The 25,164-nt window shown below is 36.9% G+C and overlaps 4 protein-coding genes across 5 annotated transcripts; all 4 read left to right on the top strand.

The window, feature by feature from the left end:
• The first annotated feature begins 153 nt into the window (after positions 1 to 153).
• Positions 154 to 24,858, top strand: LOC106178685 (uncharacterized). Of its 2 annotated transcripts, none has more exons than XM_087001319.1 (2): positions 154 to 305; positions 20,994 to 24,858. In XM_087001319.1, exon 2 carries the CDS (start codon positions 21,012 to 21,014, stop codon positions 22,974 to 22,976), a length of 1,965 nt encoding a protein of 654 aa, XP_086857445.1. In that variant the 5' UTR covers positions 154 to 305; positions 20,994 to 21,011; the 3' UTR covers positions 22,977 to 24,858. The 2 variants fall into 2 exon arrangements, with proteins under 2 accessions (XP_086857445.1, XP_013417429.3); XM_013561975.3 differs by lacking the exon at positions 20,994 to 24,858 and adding an exon at positions 6,089 to 8,350.
• Positions 1,096 to 5,475, top strand: LOC147764284 (uncharacterized). The gene is made up of 2 exons (XM_087000774.1): positions 1,096 to 2,497; positions 4,159 to 5,475. Exon 1 carries the CDS (start codon positions 1,380 to 1,382, stop codon positions 2,493 to 2,495), a length of 1,116 nt encoding a protein of 371 aa, XP_086856900.1. The 5' UTR covers positions 1,096 to 1,379; the 3' UTR covers positions 2,496 to 2,497; positions 4,159 to 5,475.
• LOC147764285 (uncharacterized) lies at positions 3,275 to 4,549 on the top strand. The gene has a single exon (XM_087008574.1). The coding sequence runs from the start codon at positions 3,275 to 3,277 to the stop codon at positions 4,547 to 4,549; it is 1,275 nt and encodes a 424-aa protein (XP_086864700.1).
• LOC147764283 (ileal sodium/bile acid cotransporter-like) lies at positions 15,184 to 17,988 on the top strand. The gene is made up of 3 exons (XM_087008489.1): positions 15,184 to 15,586; positions 16,042 to 16,246; positions 17,515 to 17,988. Exons 1-3 carry the CDS (start codon positions 15,228 to 15,230, stop codon positions 17,968 to 17,970), a joined length of 1,020 nt encoding a protein of 339 aa, XP_086864615.1. The 5' UTR covers positions 15,184 to 15,227; the 3' UTR covers positions 17,971 to 17,988.
• Positions 24,859 to 25,164: the final 306 nt, after the last annotated feature.

The raw sequence follows: 25,164 nt of genomic DNA, 5'->3' as shown, positions 1-25,164 counted from the left end.
GTAGGGGTGACACTTCTATTGTCCAGTGTGTGTATGTTTTAATTTTTTATAAAAACTTATAAGGCCAGGGCATTGTTTCTATGCCTTTGGTTGTTTTACTACTAGTGGCCTTAAGACCTACTTCCCAAAAGGAGGCTGTGTTTGCAACATTTACGTATGGGTGATAAGCCAGATAAGTTGATTCAACCGTGATGATTGCTGCTGAGTTGCGTGTGACAAGATTTGCAGTGAACAACACGGTACACATAGCATCATCTTTAGGCCTATAGATTAAGGCGTTTTTTGGGTCTGAAAAGGAGAAAGGGGTAAGCATTCTGCAGAGTCGTGGGCCCTACATGTAGGGCCTACTATATGACGCTAAGCTGCAATACAGCTACATTTGTCATTTCGAATGGGCAACCATTAGTTACAGTATAAAATTTAACTTTTGTTCTAAGTACTATATGTGGCAGTAATCTTGCTCTAGGGCTATTTAGCAAGTTACCATCTTGATAGGCTGTTAATTCTACTGAATTTTCATATTTTCTAAATATTTAATGAGACGTTGACGGTATGCAAACAATGAAGTGGACCTACAGGTAATTCACCTATCGAGAGATATTAATTAATAGATTCGCTTAAAATATTTCAAAGGGGTAAGCGTTAAGGACAGCTAATTCATGCCTTAAAAGATAGACCTAGCATATATGTTATGTTTTCAGCTTTATTGTGTATGTGTATGTATGGGTATCAATGAGCACGTTACCTCGTGACAAAATAAAACAGTACTTTGGACACGGTTCTCGTGACATTGTTTTGAAGATAACAACTAGTAGTTTAGATGGGTGTGCCACAGCATAGATTAAGCAAGGAGTTGAATCATACAATCCTTGGATTAACCAATATGTAACAAAATGTCATAAAAATTTCAAGTATTTTTTTTTTGTCAAATTTCATTTTAGACAAAATATTATTTCAATCTGTTAAAATCGAAATAGCTTTTGTATGAACTCGGCGAGGATGCAGTGTAGGCCTACTAGCATTACTATTTGTACGAATCTAGGGGGGTTCTTTGAAAATGAAATCTTATTAGGAGGCATGTTGAAATACCGGTATGTTATAAATTCTATTTCGTATAAAAATATCGGTCAGTCTTAAATGAGATATGCTTGCGCATGCGTACTCAGTTAGCTTGTGACATGCGGCTGGGTAGTCAGCCTGAAAATAGATGCGATCTATTTCTATCAGAATTATAATCTAAAACAAACGTAGTTTGTTTGCTTAAGTTGGAAACATTTTTGCAACGGAGTTGCAATCTTTTATGCGGCATATATATTGATCTGTAACGTAGTTACACATTGTAGGCTACGAATCATTTGTGTGCCAAACTTAATTTCAATATGGCGGCCGAAAGCACGTGTAGTGCTGTTTTACCGGGCCTTTCAAAACCCGCAATAGATACATGTAAGAATAGCGAGGACGTTAAAGCAAAGAAAGTAAAAACTAGAACAGGAAAGGGGAAACTAGACGACAAAGCAAAATCTAGTCATAACAGTGATGAATATTTAACTATAATGAAAAATATACAAGAAACTGTGCAGAGACAGGAAACGAACATTAACAGCGTCGTGGGACGCATAGATACTTTAGAGAAACAGTACCTGTATCACGATGAATATTGTGAGGAGAATTATGACTTTGATGAACAGTATGATGAAAGATTGGAGGATGAAACATGCCCGGAGGCAGGTACTAGTAGCACAAACAGATTTGATGATATGACGAAGAGATATAAATTAATAGAGTATACAGACGTGGAAGTTGACAGTGTGTTGGCGAGTAGTGTCAATGATTTGTTCACCAATGGGATAGTAGATCATTCAAAGTATACAGAACTTACCAAAGATGAAAATAACTCACGGCCAAAAAACTGTGAAAGTTTGGTGATAGTCAAAACCAATAAAATGGTATGGAACATTATTCCTCAATATGCCAAAACAAATGATAAGAAGTTACAGGATGTTCAAATGTCAGTTGTAAAAGCAGCTACGTTGATGACTAAAGGAATAGACAAACTGGCTAAGTTAGAAACAGGAAATGATACGAGTGAAGGGCTTGGAAAACTCATTGATATGTTCAGTGACAGTATTGCTTTGCTTGGTCATGCCAATACACAGATTAACTGTTTTAGAAAGGATTTGTTAAAACCAAACCTCAAGCCAGAGTACAAACCTTTGTGCAATCATAACATTCCGTGCACAACTTTTTTCTTTGGAGATGATATTACCAAATCTGCAAGGGAAGTGGAAGATTCTGCGAAAATGAGTTATAAAATGATGCAGAGTAGAATGGGCTTGGATTATAGAAACCGCCCATACCAAAGGGGCCCACGATTCAGGGGACGCATGAGAGGAAGGTACAATCGTGGCCGAGGAAGTTCTTCCCAGAGGGGTGCACATGCAGATTCAAAAAACTTCTCATGGCAAAGCAGCCAGTGGGATCAGAACAGATACTAGAGGTGAGACATAAATTTCAAGCTGGTAGATTGCATTTGTTTGTAGATGAATGGAGAAAATTGACCAGTGACCCATATATCTTGGATATAGTACAAAATTGTCATATAAATGTTGATACCAACATTGGATTTCAAAACTTAAATGATATGGTGAAATATAGGTTTAACACAGAAGAAACAATTATAATCAGGAAAGAAATTTCTAAACTACTTGATCTTGGTGTTATTAAGAAAGTTCAAAGTGTACCGGGGCAGTTTTTATCTCCTATTTTTGTACGCCCTAAAAAGAATGGAGAATACAGAATGATATTAAATCTTAAGAAGCTGAATCAACACATTCCCTATGAACATTTTAAAATGGACACTTTTGAAAAGGCATTGACCTTAGTGACAAAAGGATGCTTCCTAGCATCAATTGATATAAAGCATGCATATTATAGTGTGAAAATAGCAGAAGAACAGCAAATTCTTTTTCGATTTGTTTGGGAAGGAAATATCTATCAATACACATGCCTTGCAAATGGCGTTTCTGAAGGGCCCAAAATATTTACGAAATTATTAAAGCCTGTATATGCAAAATTGAGAAGTCTTGGCCATTCTAGTTCAGGATTTATTGATGACAGTTTATTGTTTTCAGATAATTACCTTGAATGTGTTGAAAATATAAGATGCACAAAACATCTAATGGAAACACTTGGTTTTATAATCAATGCAGAAAAGTCTGTCCTTATTCCCCAACAATCATTGTTGTTTTTGGGAAATATAAATGATTCTGAAAGTATGACGGTGACTTTACCTAAAGATAAAATGGATCACATTGTACAGCGGTGTAAAATGCTTATCATTAAAACGGAAGCAAAAGTAAGACTAGTAGCTAAAGTGATTGGAATTATAGTTTCAACATTCTCAGCTGTTGAATATGGTAAACTCCATTATAGAGAACTTGAAAAGCAGAAGATAAGTGCTTTAAAAAGCAACAATGGAAATTATGATGCTATGATGCACATTACAATTAGTATGAAGCAAGAATTACAATGGTGGATGGAAAATGTCCACTTGCAAAGAAGGAAAATTGACAAAGGAAATGTTGACATTATATTGTATACTGATGCATCCAAATTAGGCTGGGGTGCTCATTTGGAGGGTCAAAAAATTGGTGGTAGATGGTTTCCAGAAGAAGCTAACCTTCATATAAATGCTTTAGAGTTACTAGCAATATTATATGCATTGCAGTCTTTTACATTTAGATTTGAAAATAAACATGTAAAGATCATGAGTGATAATATTACAGCATGTGACTATATTCAGAATATGGGTGGAATTAAATCTTATGATTGCAATAACATAGCAAAAAAGATTTGGCATTGGTGTATCGAGAAAAATGATTGGCTCACCTGTGTCCATGTGCCAGGGAAAGATAATGTAGATGCTGATGATGCTTCTAGGAAGTTTAATGAACGTTTAGAATGGAAGTTGAATGAGAATGTATTTCAAAAGATATGTGAAAAATTTGGAAATCCATTTATTGATCTTTTTGCCTCTAGATTAAATGCGCAAGTTGAAAGATATTGTTCATGGCAGGCAGACCCCTTTGCTTGGGGTATTAATGCATTTACTTATGATTGGGGAACACTGAATTATGTTTATCTGTTTCCACCTTTCAGTTTGCTGGGTCATTGTATCCAGAAGATTCGCAAAGACAAAGCCAGGGGTATTATAGTGGCTCCTGTATGGCCAACACAGATATGGTTTGCAAAGTTGATGGAATTACTTGTGGAAAACCCAATAGTCATTCAAAAGAAAAAAGGTCTGCTAACTTTACCAGGGAACAAGCTCCCAGTGGAACATCCTCTTATGGACAAGTTGAAACTCATTGTATGCAAAGTATCAGGGAACAGTTTAGAGAACGAGGCCTTTCTGAGCAATCAACCCACATACTTATGTCATCTTGGCGTACAGGGACAAAGAAACAATACAACCTGTTCATTAAACGCTGGTTCAAATACTGTGGTGAAAGGAAAATTAATTCAATTTCACCACATGTGGAAGAGGTGATAGAATTTCTTACAAAACAGTTTAATGATGGCTTAGCTTATGACAGTTTAAATACAGCAAGAGGTGCTATTTCATCAATGGGTATTCAAATTGATGGAGTTTCAGCAGGGAGTCATCCATTGGTGATAAGATATATGAAAGGCATTTATAATTTGAGGCCACCAAGACAACGTTATGCTCAAATTTGGGATGGTAATAAAGTTCTGGTTTTCTTAAGGAAACTTTCACCAGTAAAGCACTTGACTTTGAAGGATCTGACTTTAAAACTTACAATGCTCATGACAGTAATTAATGCCACACGTGTACAAACATTGCATTTAATTTCTGTTGTTGATATGAAAAAGTTGAGTTCAGAGTTTGTGTTTCAGTTATGTGGTTTACTGAAGCAAAGTAGACCAGGTTGTAATTCATCACATATTGTGTTTAAAGCTTACCCTCCAGATAGGAGGTTGTGTGTTTATACTGTTTTAAAAGAGTATATAGCTCGTACAAAGACATTGCGTAGGCATAATGTTGATAAAAATTTGCTTATAAGTTATATGAAACCTTATAAACCTGTTCAAAGAGATACGATTTCTAGATGGATCAAAGTTGTAATGACAAAATCGGGAATAGACACTACTTTATTTGGTGCTCACAGTGTGAGAGCTGCTGCTGTTTCAAAGGCAAAAATGAATTCTGTGCCAGTGACAGATATTTTGAACAAAGCTGGTTGGAGTACTGAAAAAACATTTGCAAAATTCTATGAGAAACAAATCGAGGATAAAGCTACCACATTTGAATATGGAGTTTTAAAAAGGAAGTAATGAGCATATTCATATACTAGTATATACTGGCATGTATAGGTTTACATGAGTATCTGTTGATGATTTGTTGAAACTGTTCTAAACGATATTTTAAGCTGAAATAAAGGCCATTGAATACTGGTTTATTGATGTTTGTCACATTTTACTTTAAAGTCTCATTTAAGACTGACCGATATTTTTATACGAAATAGAATTTAAAATTAAACGAGACTTACCTTTGGTTAAGTCGATGTTTGATTGTAATTCTGTGAGTGTAAAAATGAGGGAGGGCTTAAATGCCACCCTCCCCACCCAGCTTACTCAGTAATATAATTCCAATGTAATCAGCTCACAGATATATATATATATATATATATATATATATATATATATATATATTTCATAATACTACTAATAGATAAATAAATAAAAATGTTCTTTAAAAAAAAAATGTGAAAACATCAAGCTTTAAAGGCTGAGTACGCATGCGCAAGCATATCTCATTTAAGCCCTCCCTCATTTTCACACTCACAGAATTACAATCAAACATCGACTTAACCAAGGTAAGTCTCGTTTAATTTTAAATTATATCATATTTTTGGCTTTAAGTTCAAGAGGTTTTATTACCCGACTCTAACATTTTCTGAGACATTTTTATTACCCGACTCTAATTCTACTGACATTTTCTGAGACAGGTAAATCAACACGTTTCACTCATTCTAAAATGTTGGCTTTTTATTTTATTTTTTTACAGAAGCGGAGAGAATTAAAGATGATGGCACAAGATAAAGAATCGAGAACTTTATTTGAATTTATCTTGAAATATTTTCTACCAATGCCAGTGGTAGAGAACGAAAATGTGAAACACAAAGTCCGCGTGCCTTTAATGAAAGCCATGGCTGATGCAGTATTAGAAAATCTTTCCGTGCCGTTGGTACAAAACCAATCCTCCTTTAGTTCCGGAAGTCGCTTGGATGGGTTGTCAGTGCCGGACCACTACGTTCTTTTATCTGCAGGTTCTGAAGATGGTTCCAGATGGTCCTGCGAGGTTTCAGACATGGATGAAATGACTGTTCTTGACAACCTCATTGTTAGCGAGGACGGTGTCTCCAAGAGTAGAATATTTGATACAGAATCTACCAGTAACCCGCTATATATACGACTTCGTCTTACGAAAGAATATGTCAAACTTGGAAAAAGAGAAGGCCACGCTCTATCTAGGAGTGAGTATATAGGAACTCGGATAGTGACGCACACTGCAATGGTTGGTATGCCTTTCAAGGCAAAAATTATGCCGGATTCTCTGAGTACGCAAGAAACAGATATACATGGGCCAGCTGCTTCATGCGTGACTGCCATTCCTGTTTCAAATGCTAAAATCCAGGTAGCATTGGGACTCGACAGAGTCTTAGCCTTCCATCATAACCTGTGGCCAGCAGAAGAATGGGTACACAGACACCGAAAAAGCGGCTGGCCAGATAAAAGTTTGGTCCACCAATGTGTTTCAGCTGGATGCTTCATAGTTCCCGTTGGTCCGGGGGGAGTCCAGGGTCTAGAATGGCGCTATTCGTTCACTGCCCAGGAAAGACTTTTGGCGAACTCGTTAACTTTGTTGCAGAGGAAAGTGTACATTATTATGAAGCTTATTCAGCGTCATTGCGTCCTTGAAGAATTCCCTAGCACTGCTCTCAGTTCCTATCATTTGAAAAATGTGTATTTCTGGCTATGTGAAAAAATCCCTCGTAGTCACTGGACCGAAGCAAATTTATATCACATATTAATCACATTTCTTGACGAAATGCTGGGTTGTCTTGTTCGGGGATGTTTACCGCATTATTTTGTGCCAGAGGGCAATCTTTTCGCTCGCGTGCCCAAAGCACATCTCCGCCAACTTGCCCGTTCCGTTAAAAAATCGAGAAATAATATGTTTGAGGTTCTAGTCACTTTGGGCATTAAGGTCAAGTTTATTGACCTCTATGACGCAAGGAGCCCTATGCTTCTTTTCATTCAATCCCTAAAAAGTCAACCCAAGGCGTCTTTGCAGCAAATTCTGGTTTCAACCTTAGGCGCCTTAACAGACGATTATATTCGCGAGATCAGGGATTGGCTTGGTGAGATCAAGGCAGGCCAAGCTAAACAACTGGATGCAAAGGATAACGAAGAAAAAGATCGAAACACGTTGAGCGTTCTGTCTATCCCTACGTTGCCGGAAAATGGACTGCAACAACCAAAAGATGGAGCTTCGGAAACTGTACGGAAATGGATCCATGACCAAGGACTGTATCACATCGCCCTTAATAACCTGACTGAGTGTCTTCAGCTGGCAGTATGTGACATGGATATGTTAAGGATGAATACAGCATGTCAGCCCCAACACACGAGGGAATTCCTGTTGACAGTGATGATGAAATATATGGCAACTCATTCCCTAGAGCCAAGCATCGTGGTGTGGATCCTTTCATACATTAACTTCAAAACTGAAGTGCATATGGACGTGAAGTCGACTTTGGAGAATTCGCTTGCACTCTATGAAAAGGATGACCCCACAGCGCTCACACGCGAGGAATACCAAACGTGGAAATTAAGTGTATCCACTGCTGCCGACCACCCCGTAGTCTCGGAATGTCTGCCAAACGCAGAATGGCATAAGCGAATTATCATGACCATTGATCCAAAACTAGTTAAATCTATTTTAAAATACACGGTGAAGGTGGCCAGAAGAACAGATATTGATATTTAGAAAAAAATATAGCTGGCTAACACTCGTGTATGACAGAGAGCGGCTTGGATTGAAGCAATTAATTTTGTATGTGTAAATAACAAAAGTTTTATGTTGAATCAGTTAAATGTAAATGGTTTTAAATGGTCATCAAAAAACTAGTTCATTAACTTTATTTATTAATTTGTAGGGTGACAAGCTATTAGTAACATTCTGATTTTATTCATATGCTTATGAAGATTGATGCAGTGTGTGTGTGTCTGTGCATGCTCGCGCGCGCGTGTGTGTGTGTGTGAAATGGTGTGCCTTATCTGTTATGTTTAAAATCACCATCATTATCAGGCAAAAGTGTAATCGCGCGCAGCACGTAGATAAACGTTACATTCTGCCAAACGCAGAATGGCATAAGCGAATGATTCGGGCACTGATTCAAATCTTCTTAATTGGATCTTTAAAGCTTTCAGAGGAATAGATATTGATATTTAGACTGAATATACTGTAGTTAGATGGTCAGCAGTCATATTCAACAGAGACCGACTTGGGGTTTAAACAATTGCTTTTGTATGTATAAGTAACAAAGTAACAAAAGTTGTAGTAATTGTATAAGTTCAATTGTCTTAAATTGACATTTGTTCTTAAATCAATAGTTCATGAACATCGTTTATTTATGGATAGCATAAAAAGCTATTTTAATATTATAACAAATGCTCACAAAAAATGGTTATATGTCCGTGTATGTATGCACATGTGACATGGTGTTTCATATCTATTATTTTTAATATCACCATTGTCTGGCAGAAGCGTGACTGGGTTAAACAATTGATTTATTGCATTATAAGTAAAGTGTCTCTTGAGTTTGAAGTGTCTTATCTACTGACGAATGACCCTCCTCACGTAGGCCTTAATGAAGGCATGCTATTCTTAAGGAGATTGCGTACAATTTATTCAGTATTGTATGATAATAGTAATGAATAACGGAGTCCAAAGTTAAGTTATCGGTAGAAGATTAAGTACATTCGATGTGTCATATTTGAGTTTGATACTTATAAAGGGTAAATTCAACATTCATTTTTCTTTTCTTTTCTATAAAACAAAACAGCACAAATAAATATTACACTCAATGTATTGTATTATTTGTTACTGAATTCCAATTGAAAGAAATAAAACCGACTCCCTTCTCCTATCGGCCGGGCTAGTCGGCAAATAAGTATTTGCCTTTGTCTTGTGTACGCTATATAGAATAGTAAAGACTACTAGTTAAATATTACTCTACTTGAACAAGAAATCATTCACTGCACTAAAAGCCCTAACAATACTTATGTCAGGGATAGTATCATAATGTGATTTTCCACAACTTCTCTTCCATAAAACCAAGACTTGAATAATTGTACTGTCTTATCACAATAAGTACCAAACAAGAAGTTTGATGAATCCTTGAATATCCACGCTTTTTATCCTTTCATTCGATATCCTCGTAAATTGGACGGATTCGTCTCTCTACAACACATGCAGCTGAATGTAAATGTAAACCCATCCTAGAACACAATGGAAATTCGCAGTTAATATATTTTTAACACAATAAATTATTTTCAAAATCTTTTTAAAATTTATTTTAATTGAAACCGAGTGTTCCCGTAGTTGATAATGACTATTTTACAGAACTGCAACCTTCAAGTCCAGTTCTCATCCGTTTGACTTTCAAACCACTGAACCAAACCAAATGCGTTACGGCCTATTATTCCGCTGTTTTATATCATCAGGTAGTTGATTCTGATGAGGTTCTTTTAACTTTGCAAAAAAAAAAAAAACTTCAATGTTTAACCTTTTAAAGAATTTAATTTAAGAGATGCGATAAAGAGAATTTCACAGATTATTTTCAAGTATTTTGGCGGGTCCAAGTTTTGACTGAACGAAAGGCAGACCCACTTCGCGGCCTGTGCCTGATCTCCAACTTCGATATTTATCACTTTAAAGGCACTGAGGATTTATACATTCTGATATCAATAAAACAGCTGAGATATCAAAATAAAATGAAACTGATGATTTCTATTCATCACTTGGCTATAATATACCATGTCTATATGATTTTAATTAATTAGTTTTGAAAAGACAAATTGAAAAAATAATAATATAGACCAAGCACAGGGCTTAAAATAATGAATCGGGGCGATCAGAATCTATCAGTACAGGTAGAAATATTTTCAAATGAAGGCGCAAAATTAAAGAAATATTTGAATCCAAAACAACATTTTTACTTTTTGCTTAAAAAGTGACACCAGAATGGTGACTTACGACAATATAGGTGGGTAACATGATCCAGAAATCGTAGTTGGGAATTATATGAACTCCTGTCTGCTCAAACACACACACGTTCGCTAGACTGCCGAACAGGAAGTAAACAAAAAATGAGGCAAAAAATTGAAAGAAAAAGTGTATGACATGGAGAACCTAAGGACGAATACAGCATGTCAGCCCCAACACACGAGGGAGTTCCTGTTAACAGTGATGATGAAATATATGGCAAAACATTCCCTAGAGCCAAGCATCGTGGTGTGGATCCTCACATACATAAACTTCAAAACTGAAGAGCATATGGACGTGAAGTCGACTTTGGAGAATTCGCTTGCACTCTTTGAAAAGAATGACCCCACAACGCTTACACGCGAGGAATACCAATCGTGGAAATTAGGTGTATCCACTGCTGCCGACGAACCCGTAGTCTTGGAATGTCTGCCAAACGCAGCATGGCATAAGCGAATTATCATGGCCACTGATCCAAACCTACTTAAATGTATTTTAAAAGGCGCGCTGAAGGTGGTCAGAGGAAAAGATATTGATGGTTAGAAAAATATAGATGGCTAACACTCATGTATGACAAAGGCTGTATTCCCAAAGCTTTTAGATCGATCTATCCCCGCGGGGAGTCTCACTAGATTACTGTCAGATAATCCGGCTTAAATGTCCGTCCCGCCTACTACAAGCTGTAAGGGGGTAATTAACTTTCGTGTCCGCTCGGCTGACAGCTATTTAGCGTGAACCCCCAGGGAGTTAGGTCGATCTAAAGTAGATCGATCTAATCTCTGGAAATGGGGTCAAAGAGCGGCTTGGATTGAAACAACGAAAGTTGTATGTTGAATCAGTTACATTAAATTGTTTTAAATTGTCATCAAAAATACAAGTCCATTAACTTTATTCAATAATTTGTAGGGTGAAAAGCTATTAGTAACATTCTGATTTTATTCATATGCTTATGAAGATTGATGCAGTGTGTGTGAGTGCATGCACGTGTGTGTGTGTGTGTGTGTGTGTGCACGTGTGTGTGTGTGTGTGTGTGTGAAATGGTGTGCCATAAAATCACCAGCATTATCAGGCAAAAGTGTTATCGCGCGCAGCACGTAGACAAGCGTTACATTCTGCCAAACGCGAATGATCATGGGCACTGATTCAAATCTTCTTAATTGGATCTTAAAAAGTGTGCTGAAAGCTTTCAGAGGAATAGATATTGATATTTAGACTGAATATACTGTAGTTACATGGTCAGCAGTCATATTTAACAGAGACCGACTTGGGGTTCAAACAATTGCTTTTGTATGTATAAGTAACAAAAGTTGTAGTAATTGTATAAGTTTAATTGTTTTAAATTGACATTTGTGCTAAAATTGATAATTAATGAACATCGTTTTTTGTGGATAGGATGAAAAGCTATTTTGATAATTTAACAAATGGTCACAAAAATTAGTTATAAGTCCATGTATGTATGCACATGTGACATGGTGTTCCATATCTGTTATTTTTCATATATCACCATTATCTGGCAGAAGCGTGACTGGGTTAAACGATTGGTTTATTGTATTGTGAGTAAAGTGTATCTTTAGTTTGAAGTGTCTTATCTACTGACGAATGGCCCTCACGTAGGCCTTTATGAACGCATGTTATTCTTAAGGAGATTGCGTACAATTTATTCAGTATTGTATGATAATAGTAATGATAACGGAGTCCAAAGTTAAGTTATCGGTAGAAGATTAAGTACATTCAATGTGCCATATTTGAGTTTGATACTTAATGGGTAAATTCAACATTTATTTTTCTTTTCTTTTCTATAACACAAAACAGCACAAATTGATATTACACTCAATGTATTGTATTATTTGCTACTGAATTCCAATTGAAAGAAATAAAACCGACTCCCTTCTCCTATCGGCCGGGCTAGTCGGCAAATAAGTATTTGCCTTTGTCTTGTGTACGCTATATAGAATAGTAAAGACTACTAGTTAAATATTACTCTACTTGAACAGGAAATCATTCACTGCACTAAAAGCCCTAACAATACTTATGTCTCATTCACTGCACTAAAAGCCCTTACAATACTTATGTCAGGAAGAGTATCATAATGTGATTTTTCCAAAACTTCTCTTCCATAAAACCAAGACTTGAATAATTATACTGTCTTATCACAATAAATACCAAACAAGATGAATGCTTGAATATCCACGCTTTTTATCGTTTCATTCGATATCCTCGTAAATTGGACGGATTCGTCTCCCTACAACACATGCAACTGAATGTAAATGTAAACCCATCCTAGGACACAATAGAAATTCGCAGTTTATATATTTTTAACACAATAAATTATTTTCAAAATCTTTTTAAAATTCATTTTAATTGAAGCCGAGTGTTCCCGTAGTTGATATTGACTATTTTACAGAACTGCAACCTTCAAGTCCAGTTCTCATCCTTTTGACTTTCAAATCACTGAACCAAACCAAAGGCGTTACGGCCTATTATTCCGCTGTTTTATACATTTGTATCATCAGGTACTTGATTTTGATGAGGTTCTTTTAATTTTGCAAAAAAACTTCAATGTTTAACCTTTTAAAGAATTTAAGTTAAGAGATGCAATAAAGAGAATTTCACAGATTATTTTCAAGTATTTTGGCGGGTCCAAGTTTTGACTGAACGAAAGGCAGACCCACTTTGCGGCCTGTGCCTGATCTCCAACTTCGAAATTTATCGCTTTAAAGGCACTGAGGATTTATACATTCTGATATCAATGAAACAGCTGAGATATCAAAATAAAATGAAACTGATGATTTCTATTCATCACTTGGCTATAATATACCATGTCTATATGATTTTAATTAATTAGTTTTGAAAAGACAAATTGAAAAAATAATAATATAGACCAAGCACAGGGCTTAAAATAATGAATCGGGGCGATCAGAATCTATCAGTACAGGTAGAAATATTTTCAAATGAAGGCACAAAATTAAAGATGTATTTGTATCCAAAGCAACATTTTTTTTTACTTTGTGCTTCAAAAGTGACACCAGAAAGGTGACTTACGACAATATACGTGGGTAACATGACCCAGAAATCGTAGTTGGGAATTATATGAACTCCTCGCTGCTCAAACACACACACGTTCGCTAGACTGCCGAACAGAAAGTAAACAAACAATGAGGCAAAAAATCTGAAAAAAAATAGAAAAGAGTAGTTAATACGTGATTATTTACATTTACTTTTATTTGGTGTGTGACGTAACACTGCGAGTTTCCAGTGTCCTCTAAATTGTGGATGACACTACAATCTGTTTACTGACTAACCTAAGTTATATATAATGCCCTCAAATAAAGTACAAGCTTTTGTATATATTGGTTTGGCTGATAGTTAATAATTAAATGAATTGCTCTGTCTACTCACATGATGATAAGCACTGTACCCCCACTTAAAGAAGTTACCATTGTAGCTGGCCTAATTTTCTGACATGCGTTTGAGACAGGGAGTCAGAACGTGGCAATAGACCTCACTCTGATTGCGATAGAGGAGCGTATATTATTTCAATTCCTGTTCTGTCTATCGTCACAATGGCGGTTAACCCATCTGTGATAACAGTTATTTATAAAATTTTCATTTTTGCGTTGGAAAATACGAAAGGCAAATAGAATAGAGATAGAATAATCAGAGCCTAAAGCAATATCAATAATTAAATTCAAAATTAATGGTAATTGCAACACCAGTTACCAATAACTAAATAATATAAAAGAATATCTGCAAGTTCTGTAAAATGTTTTGGTCAGTTCAAATTGAGGGGCCATAAGTTAAAAAATGAATGAAATTAGTAATATAGAAGTTAATGTAGATTTACATTTGTATAAGTACACTTTCTCATGTACTTATATAGAATGCAGAAGGAATGGGCCGGGTTCTTTATTTATAAATATGCAAACAACTTAAGCATTTCAATTAACAGTATATAGGTAGTAAGGAAACGATATGCTCGAGAGAGATTGTGTTATATTTGTTGAGATCATACCGGAATTATGTACTATTTAATTTAGTAAATTTGTATTAGCATAAGATGTAATTTATTACAATCTACATGCAGTTAGTGTTTTCGCAACCAAACATTACAAACCAAACATTCCTCTTTACAGCTTATTTACCAGTTGTTGTTTAAAAGATTTCAGTGTTGATACCCCTGGATACAGCATCGCTTTCACTTAACTTTTATATTAGAATGGTATGCTTTTCATACATCTTTGCTATTTTTCCCTGGGACAAAATTGGTAAAGCTATATCCCTCTACCCCATCCGCAAGAAATGAAACCCACCTTTGATAGTCCACATAAGGATTTTTAGTATTCTTAAAACGTTTTTAAATGGTTAAAGCAAGTGCTGAATCTTATCTACATAATTCTTAAATGACTTTCGTTTTTAATTTTGATGAGCCTTACTTAGAATAACAAACATGTATTTACTCCAAATGATAAATTTGAGTAATAAAATAGTTGTAATAGAGAAAATTTTTGGGCAGTTTAGATGCAGCTTTAGTTGACGCCAAGATGTGAAGCGGCGAAGTTACCGAAATGGGTCTCAGATCAAACAGGTGGCCTATAAAAGACATCCCTAAAACATTAAACTTAAATATGAAACACAATGAATCTAAAAAATAAAAGAAACACAGACCATGCACTGAGTCTACTTTAAACGAATACGCCTGTGTGGGCCTAATGGATGGAACCCATAGTAGAGCATTTAAACTTCACAGCACGACTTGTTTTGGATTTGACCTGAAAATTTATCACGTCTTGAGTTTGCATTAGTAGATTAGTATGGTCACTTCCTGCAAAGCAGACTTGTTGAAGTCTGTGCTATTTCACAAGCTTAAGACACCATGGATCTAGATGAAAATGGAACTTACGGCAATTTTACAGAAGTCGTGCATGATCCAGTCAAGGAGAATTTAAAACAAGCCATCCAGTGGCTTTTGCCGATTATCTTGGTGCTCATTATGTTAGGGATGGGGTGCGATATTGAGTGGAAGGCACTGAAGGTGCACATCAAGCGTCCGATCGGTCCAGTTATTGGCGCTGCCTGTCAGTTTATCGTGATGCCTCTCCTGTCCTTCAGCCTGGCACACGCCCTACAACTCTCTGCGGACCGTGCGTTAGGGTTGTTAATCCTTGGTTGCTGTCCCGGTGGAACGGTGTCCAACATTTTTACTTATTGGAATGATGGGAATGTTCCTCTCAGGTAAAGAAAAAAGAACAGTACAGATGATCACCATTAGGGAACTGAAACCTCGTCTCTTTGCCAACAGAAGTTAATCTAGGCCTATAATTACGACAGAGGCTAGCACGTAAAGTCACACGATATTACAATATATTTTATATAATGTAAAACCTTATTAGTAGCGCTTACACATGAGTGTTCGTGATAGACAGGTATATGCACAGGTCGTTAAAACATGAATGTCAAATATCCCCGACTGAAGCTAGGTAAATGAAGGCCATGGGTTGACATTTTAATGCACCTTTAGGTCAATATAAAATGCCTTAAAGCTTAAAGAGCAACATTTTTTAAATATGCTCCATACATTTTTTCTTCATAAAAATGTGATTTATTCTACAGGCTAGTGCTTTATTTATCACTATTTTATACAACACTTATACATGTAATTGACTTAACAAAACTACTGTTTTTTCCAGTGTTTTTATGACAGCCTGTTCCACCGTCTTCGCCTTTGGCATGATGCCCTTGAACCTGTTTATATACAGTCGAAGTTGGACAGACGACGACGTAGTTGTACCGTATCTGAAAATTTTCATCACTCTCCTTACGGTTCTCGTACCAGCTGAAATCGGCGTGCTTATCAAGTGGAAACTTCCGAAAATTGCCAAAAGGCTTGTTCAGGTAATGGCAAGTTAGTGACTAGTAAGGGGGGGTATGATATTACAGAAAGGTTGACATTGTTCTGGCACTAGATGGAAGTGATTAATACAGAACTTCAGTTAACTACCTAGGGTAATCTTCCTTACCACTTTTCTTTTTTTTTCATATAATGTTTTTGACGTCTTCTAAAACACCTAGTAGTATGTAGTAAATATAACTAGAAAAGCACTCAGAGAGCGCAGACCTCCGCCAAGGCGGCAAAGTCTCCATCCAATGCCGTTTCACCCTAAATTTTCATTCTATAATGATTTAGTTTTTTATTTTTAAATGTTGATTGATTGTTGATCCGGATCACCACCAAAATCTAATCATCTGTTCCTTGGCACACTTCTTACAGTTCCTGAAAATTTCACCAAATCGGTCCATAACTTAGTGTTTTGATTTCTGATTATTGATTATTGATTGATTATTGATCCAGATCACCACCAAAAACTAGTCACTCCTAAGATAACCCATTTCTGACCTACCCTGATAATTTCATCGAAATTCACCCATAACTTTTTGAGTTATGTTTATGACAAACAGACAGACAAACAAATAGGGGTGATAACCTCCTGGGCGGAGGCAGAAAAAGTAGAGCTAACGTTCTACGGGCATTGATTCCTGTTGGACATGCATTACGGCGGACATCTTTTCCCCTCAAACCGGGTTAATACGGGCATTTGGTGCTCACCCGGCTCTGGTTACCGAAAAGCTGTATGGATCGAATGTCTTCAAATTTTTGTCCTGGCGCATATGTCCTCCTGCAACCACATCAAGAGTGGAGAATATGTCACTTGTGAGCAGGGTGGGTCATGCACGGTTTAACTTCAGCGGGGAATATCAGAAATACTAAAAGAGAGAGGAAGATAGAGTTTTTGAGTTGCCGGTAGCGGTTTATAACTTTTAGAGACTGTAGACTCAAAATTTTCATTTGTAACTGGGCAGACGTATCAAGCAATGGTGGTAGCATCTGTTTTAATTTTATCCTTGTTTGTATTCGGAGAAACAAATAAATACAACAGTTTGATTATCGGTGCCAAATGTAGGCAGATAGAATGCGTTTGGATATGTGTTTTGAATGGAAATGAAATTGACATTGGCATTAAAGTATTGAAGCACTGTCAGAATCTTACATTACTTTTAACCCATATACTTCCCCTTTTTTAATAGTGAAATCGGCAAAGGTTTCCTTCTTCTGTTTGTGCGCTGTTTTCAAAAAATCAACTTCACTGGTTTTTTTCTTTCAGGTAGCCAGTGCATGTGGCTTGGTTGGCATACTTATTGTCATTGTTTGCCAAATCATCCTTTACTCACGAATATTCACGTCAGGATGGAAGATCTGGATAGCCGCTCTGCTTTTGCCAATTGTAGGATTTATCCTGGGCTATGCGTTTTCAGCCGCCGCTTGCCAGACTGCCAAATGTTGCCGAACCATTGCGTTTGAGACAGGGTGTCAGAACGTGGCAATAGCCCTCACTCTGATTGCCATATCATTTTCTCCGGATAGAGGAGCGTTTATCATTTCAATACCTGTTTTGGTAAGCGTCACCATGATAGTTGAGCCATCGGCGATAACAGTCCTTTATAAAATTTTCAAGTGTTGGAAAATGCGAAAAACATTAACAGAAGAAAAGAAGCAAGCAAATAAAACAGAATTAGAAGAAATGGTGCCGGGACCAAAATCTGTTGAACTTCAAATTTAAGACAATTGCAATATCCGTAGCCTGTAAATTTTACAAATAAATAAAATATAGTGTAGTTTTTTTTTTTTTGACATAAATAAATGCCGAATTTTGTCAAAAATAAATGTATTGATCTAAATCTCCACTTTAATTACTACACATACAAGTACAGCTATGTTCTCATTTTGACAGCAAAAAATGTCCATACTTTATATATATGAATACGTTATCAACTAAGTTTTTATAATCATTTTACAATAATGTCGTATTAACCGAGGAACGTAGGTCCGTTATGTTTGTTTATATACGTTTATATCTGTTAAAGACTATATTAGACCCCATTCCCGCAGATTTTAGATCGATCTGCTAAAAGCTGTAAGGGGGTAATTAACTTCAGTGCGCGGTCGGCTGACAGCAATTTACCGTGACCCCCCTGGGAGTTAGGTCGATCTTGTTGGATCTCTTTAAGGTTTGCTGTAGCTTTTAATGACCCTGGTAAATAAAACCAAATTATTATTATGGAAGTAAAAAAAAATAAATGTAAAAAGATAAATGTATAGATACTTGCCAATCTCTGATACAACCTACAGCAAAATTGTATCCAAGAATGTTAAATGATGTGACTTTGAAATTGAATACATATTCTAACCATTCTTTCAATTCAATTTTTAAATATATTACTAAATTGATGAATATGTTTTTAATTTTTCTATGTCTCTTTTGATTAAAACAATTTCAGTTTGTGAATAAGAAAATTACTTGATATTTTTAATCCTGAATTTTACAGATACTGTATTTTTTTAAAGTTATAATTTCTTAAAATAAGAGCATTTTTGTTGAGTGTCAGCAACAAAGTAAAGTTTACTAACCTGAATTTCTATCGACGTATGAAGTCAATGTCTGGGTAGAGTTGCTCATTATCTTCTATGTTCTGTAAAAAGTTGTGAGAATGACATTAGATTTATTTCAGTCCACCTACCCTCCTCCCGCCTACCCCCCCCCCCCCCCCCCCAAAAAAAAAAAAAAAAAAAGAAAAGAAAGAAAGTTTACTAACCTGAACTTCTAGTCAATGTCTGGATAGAGTTCAGGTTAGTAAACTTTCTTTTTTTTGGGGGGGGGGGAGGGGGGAGGGGGAGGGGAGGGGGACTGACCTATATTTGGGGGGGGGGGGAGGGGGTGTGTAGGTAATTTGAAAAACATCTATAGTTTCATTCTTATTTCTTTTTACAGGACAAAGAAGATGATGAGTGCCTGAGATCGAACATTGAGTACTCTTCTATCAACATATGAAGTCAATGTCTGGGTAGAGTTGCTCATCATCTTCTATGTTCTGTGAAAATAAATAAGAATGAGATTAGTTCCTTTTCAATTTACCTTCACCCCCCCCCCCCCCCCCCCCACACACACACACACACACAAAGTTAAAAGTTTACTAACCTTAACTTCTATAAAAATATGAAGTCAATGCCTGGTTAGAGTCGCTCACTATCTTCTATCACCTGTAAAAAGATTTCAAACCAGATTAGTTTTTTTTTCTTTTAATTTAAATGATCTATCCCCGTGGGGAGTCTTACTAGATTACTGTCAGCTTAGCCGGCGTATGTGTCTGTCCTGCTTACTAAAATCTGTAAGGGGTAATAAACTGTGGTGCGCACTCGGCTGACAGCAATTTAGCGTGAACCCCCCAGGGAGTTAGGTCGATCTAGTTTGATCGATCTAATTCGCTGGGAATGCGTTCACAAGTTATCACACGTTCACTAGATTGTCGGCTAGGGGCGTTGCTGGCGCCAACATCCTTTCAAATATTTGATGCATTTTTTACAGAATGTTTTAAGTTAATTTATCGAAGGAATGCAGACGGGCCTTAGGGAGATTCAAGAAAAAAACAGATAAACAATTTTCAAATCCTGGTCCCGCTTTTTTTCATAGTCGAAAACAAATATAGTTGCACCACAATCGTCATGTTCTCCGACATGGGTCAATAATGTCTCCGGTAAATAATAACATGAAAGGCTTAATATTGTAGGCGCTGCTTTATTTCAACTATTGTCATAATGCCTGTTAAGACCTACTTCCCAAAACGAGGCTGCGTCTCGATCGAGACAGCAACATTTACGTGTGGGTGTTAAGCCTAGTTGATTCAACCGTGATGATAGCTGCTGATTTGCATGTGACAAGATTTGCAGTGAACAATACTGTACACATAGCATCAACTTTATATATTAAGGTGTTTTTTGGGCCTGAAAAGGAGAAAAGGGTGAGCATTCTGCAGAGTCGTGGACCCTACATGTACTATATGACGCTAAGCTCCAGTAGGCCTACAATACAGGTACATCTGTCATTTCGAATGGGCAACCATTAGTTACAGTATAAAATTTAACTTTTGTTCTAAGTACTATATGTGGCAGTGATCTTGCTCTAGGGCTATTTAGCAAGTTACCATCTTGATAGGCTGTTTATTCTACTGAATTTTTATATTTTCTAAATATGTAATGAGATCTAGCATATAGGTTAGATGTTCATCTTTATTGTGTATGTGTATGTGTTAGTATCAGCGAGCACGATACCTCGTGTTATAAAACAGCGTTTGGCACGTTTCTCGTGACATTGTTTTGATATAACAGTAGTTTAGATGGGTGTACCAAAGTATAGATTAAGCAAGGAGTTGAATCATACAGTCCTTGGATTAACCAATATGTAACAAAATGTCATACAAATTTTCAAGCATTTTTTGTCAAATTTCATTTTAGATAAAATATTATCTCAATCTGTTAAATCGAAATAGTTTTTTTTGTATGAGCTCGGCGAGGATGCAGTGTAGGCTTACTAGCATTACTATTTGTACGAATCTAGGGGGTTATTTGAAAATGAAATCTAATTATGGCGCATGTTGAAACATGTTATAAAATATATCATATTTTCGGCTTTAAGTTCAAGGGGTTTTATTATTCGACTCTGATTCTACTGAAATTATCTAAGACAGGTAAAGCAACACGTTTTGCTCATTCTAAAATGTTAACTTTTTATTTATTGTGTTTTTACAGAAGCGGAGAGAATTATAGATGATGGCACAAGATAAAGAATCGAAAACTCTTTATGAATTAATTTTGAAATATTTTCTACCGATGCCAGTGGTAGAGAATGAAAATGTGAAGCACAGAGTCCGCGACCGATTAACAACCACCATGGTTGATGCAGGATTACAAAATCTTTCCGTACCGTTGCCACAAAACCAATCCCATGTAAGTTCCGGAAGTCGCTTGGATGGGTTTTCGGTCCCTGAGCACATCGTTGTTTCAACTGCAGGTTCTGCAGACGGTTCGACTTATAAACCGTCCTACGAGGTGTCTGACATGGATGAAATGACTGTTGTTGCCAACCTCTTTGTTAGCAAAGATGGTGTCTCCAAGAGTAGAATATTTAATACAGAGCCTACAAGTAACCCGCTCTACATACGACTTCGTCTTACGAAAGAATTTGTCAGACTTGCAAGGGAAGAAGGGTACACTCTATCTAGGACTGACTATTTACGAACTCGGGCAGCGACGGACACTGCAATGGAGAACGTGACTTCCACCGCAAAAGCTATGCCCCCGGAATCGCAATCTCGGGATACACATGTGACAGACATACATGGGCCAGCTGCTACATCCGTGACTGTCATTCCTGAAGTTGCATACCAGGCAGAATTGAGTCGCGACAGTGTCCTAGCCTTCCGTCATAACCTGTGGCCAGCAGAAGCCTGGATACACAGACACCGAAAGAGTGGCTGGCCAGATAAAGGTTTGGTCCATCAATGTGTTTCAGCTGGATGCTACATAGTTCCCGTTGGTCCGGGGGGAGTCCAGGGTCTAGAATGGCGCTATTCGTTCACTGCCCAGGAAAGACTTTTGGCGAACTCGTTAACTTTGTTGCAGAGGAAAGTTTACATGATTTTGAAGCTTATTCAGCGTCATTGTGTCCTTGAAGAATTCCCTAGCACTGCTCTCAGTTCCTATCATTTGAAAAATGTATTTTTCTGGCTATGTGAAAAAATTCCGAGTAGTCACTGGACCGGAGCAAATATGTATCACATATTAGTCACATTTCTTGATGAAATGTTGGGTTGTCTTGTTCGGGGCTGTTTACCGCATTATTTTGTGCCAGAGGGCAATCTTTTCGCTCGCGTGCCCAAAGCACATCTCCGTCAACTTGCCCATTCCGTTAAAAAATCGAGAAATAATATGTTTGAGGTTCTAGTCACTTTGGGCATTAAAGTCAAGTTTATTGACCTCTATAATGCAAGAAGCCCTATGCTTCTTTTCATTCAATCCCTACAAAATCGTCAACCTACGGCGACTTTTCAGCAAATTCTGATTTCAACCTTAGGCACCTTAACGGACGATTATATGGGCCTGATCAGGCTTTGGCTTGGTAAAATCAAGGAAGGCCACGTAAATCAACCAGATGGTTTAAAAAGCAAGAATAACGAAGAAAAAGATCGAAAGGAACATGGACTGCAACAACCGGAAGATAGAGCTTCGGAAACTACAGGGGAATGGATCCATTACCAAGGACTGTATCACATCGCCCTAAATAACCTGACTGAGTGTCTTCAGCTGGCAGTGTGTGACATGGAGAACTTGAGGATGAACGCAGCATGTCAGCCCCAACACACGAGGGAGTTCCTGTTGACAGTGATGATGAAATATATGGCAAAACATTCCCTAGAGCCAAGCATCGTGGTGTGGATCCTCACATACGTAAACTTCAAAACTGAAGAGCATATGGACGTGAAGTCGACTTTGGAGAATTCGCTTGCACTCTATGAAAAGAATGACCCCACAACGCTCACACGCGAGGAATACAATACATGGAAATTAAGTGTATTGACTGCTGCTGACCACCCTGTAGTCTCGGAATGTCTGCCAAACGCAGAATGGCATAAGCGAATGATCATGGCCACTGATCCAAACATACTTAAATGTATTTTTAAAGGTACGCTGAAGGCGGTCAGAGGAATAGATATTGATGCTTGGAAAAACTAGAAAAGCACTTCGAGAGCGCAGACCTCCGCCAAGGCAGCAATTTTTTATTACTATTGATTATTGATTGATTATTGATCCGGATTACCACCAAAAACTAATCATCTGTTCCTTGGCCGACATCTGACAGTTCCTGAAAATTTCATCAAACTCGGTCCATAACTTTTTGAGTGTTGTTGATGACAGACAAACAAACAAACAAATTATTGATTATTGATTGATTATTGATCCGGATTACCACCAAAAACTAATCATCTGTTCCTTGGCCTACATCTGACAGTTCCTGAAAATTTCATCATAATCGGTCCATGACTTTTGTAGTTATGTTGATGACAGACAGACAAACAAACAAACAAACGAAATTTTTATTATTGATTGATTATTGATCCGGATCACCACCAAAAACTTTTCATCTACTCTTTGGCCCACTTCTGACAGATCTTGAAAATTTCATCAAAATCGGTCCATAACTTTTTGAGTTATGTTGATGACAGACAAACAAACAAACAAACAGGGGTGAAAACATATAACCTCCTTGGCGGAGGTAAATATAGATGGCTTACACTCATGTATACATGACAAAGAGGGGCTTAGATTGAAACAATTAGTTTTGTATGCGTAAGTAACGAAAGTTGTATGTTGAATCAGTAAATTTGTTTTAAATTGTCATTTGTGCTCAAAAATACTAGTTCATTAACTTTATTTATTAATTTGCTAAGCTATTAGTAACATTTTGATTTCATTTATGTGCTGACGAAGATTGATGCAATGTGTGTGTGTGTGTGTGTGTGTGTGTGTGTGTGGTTTTCCATATCTGTAATGTTTAAAATCACCATCGTTATTAGGCAGAAATGTTATCACGCGCAGCACGTATACCGACTGACGATAATCTTATGTAAATTATTCATGATTATTATACCTTAAACACATTCACCACCCGCTACCAATATATTACACATACTGCATAATGTTTTGCCGCCGCGCGAATATTCACATTTTTTTGCCATTTATTCCTCTAAGATTTCCAAAGCATGATTTGGTAAATAAAAGTAATGCTAACCATGAACAAAATGGGTTTCTTTTTTTACTCAGAAATGTTCACATGTTTAATATGTAAATAATGCAGCAGCTTACTTTCGTTATAATGTATTTTAATTAAATCATCTTTTAATTAAAATATAATTGAATCCCGGGTACCCTCTGCCAGAGGTCCTTCTAGAAGTCACAAAATAGCTGGTGCAACAGGTTAAAGTGTATTTGGTAGAAAGTAGGTCCTGGAGCCAGTTTAACAAAAGAACTTTAGCCCAGACTTAACTTTTAGATCAAAACGGGTCCACTCAAGTTCCAAATAAATCCAATAATTGTAGACTGGAATTATGGTTTGAATTAATCTAACCTTCGTGATTTCAAGCGGCATTTGGACCTAATAACCCGGTCCAAACGCATCATAAAATCACCCATAAAGTGAGCAAAAATGTTCATTGTCCCTAAGCCGACGGTATTAAAATATTTCTGCTTGTGTTTTATAATTATCATACATACATTTTATCAAACATTATCACCGATAAAATTTTTGTAGGAAAATTAATTTGTAGTGAACCCAGCAATATATGTATAGTTGCAGCAATTCATAGTGAAATGTAAGGCGTACATAAAATTTTTCTGCCAAAATGCTCTTCAATTTATTTACATTACAACCTTTATGGTTTCCTGATGTCAGCTTTAGGTTATGTTTTCTCTCCTCGCGACTGACCCTCACGTAGGCCTTAATAAAACGTGCACCGGTGTATTGTGACAGAGAGTCCCCCATGGTAGAGATCCAGCTTCCCATTCATTTGTACAGGTAAGCCTCGCTCTAAATTTTGACCCACTTAGGTCAGGCTAATCCTAACCATAATAACTAAAAAGAAGGCGGACTTTCTGTTACACGGACCTCCAGTTTCGTCACACCGACACTCAGTGGTTTACTGTACAAAGCCATTTATCAAGCATGTCGCATATAGTTGTACTAGTGATCTATACAAACCGCCATTTTGCTGTTTTCATCCCGTTTTTTACTGAGAAACAGCAACTTATTCATGTTTACGTATTTATTCAATCTTTTTCCTTATACACATTTAGCCTCTATTTCTTCTGTAGCTCGATCAGTTAGCTAAATTAGTGTTAACGCTTACCCCGAGATACGAAAACG

Source organism: Lingula anatina, chromosome 1 (genome assembly GCF_051362555.1).
Source record: "Lingula anatina isolate TDL-2025a chromosome 1, LinAna3.0, whole genome shotgun sequence".
NCBI classification, from domain to species: Eukaryota; Metazoa; Brachiopoda; class Lingulata; order Lingulida; family Lingulidae; genus Lingula; species Lingula anatina.
The sequence above is the reverse complement of the archived record's forward strand: the minus strand, read 5'-3'. Positions and strand labels throughout refer to the sequence as shown.

Bases quoted from the DNA above. Each gene is read 5' to 3' on its own strand.
- LOC147764285 (XM_087008574.1), top strand. From the start codon at position 3,275: ATGACGGTGACTTTACCTAAAGATAAAATGGATCACATTGTACAGCGG.
- LOC106178685 (XM_013561975.3), top strand. From the start codon at position 6,107: ATGATGGCACAAGATAAAGAATCGAGAACTTTATTTGAATTTATCTTG.
- LOC147764283 (XM_087008489.1), top strand. From the start codon at position 15,228: ATGGATCTAGATGAAAATGGAACTTACGGCAATTTTACAGAAGTCGTG. The intron at 15,587-16,041 runs GTAAAGAAAAAA...TGTTTTTTCCAG, and splicing joins GATGGGAATGTTCCTCTCAG to TGTTTTTATGACAGCCTGTT. The intron at 16,247-17,514 runs GTAATGGCAAGT...TTTTTCTTTCAG, and splicing joins TTGCCAAAAGGCTTGTTCAG to GTAGCCAGTGCATGTGGCTT.
- LOC147764284 (XM_087000774.1), top strand. From the start codon at position 1,380: ATGGCGGCCGAAAGCACGTGTAGTGCTGTTTTACCGGGCCTTTCAAAA.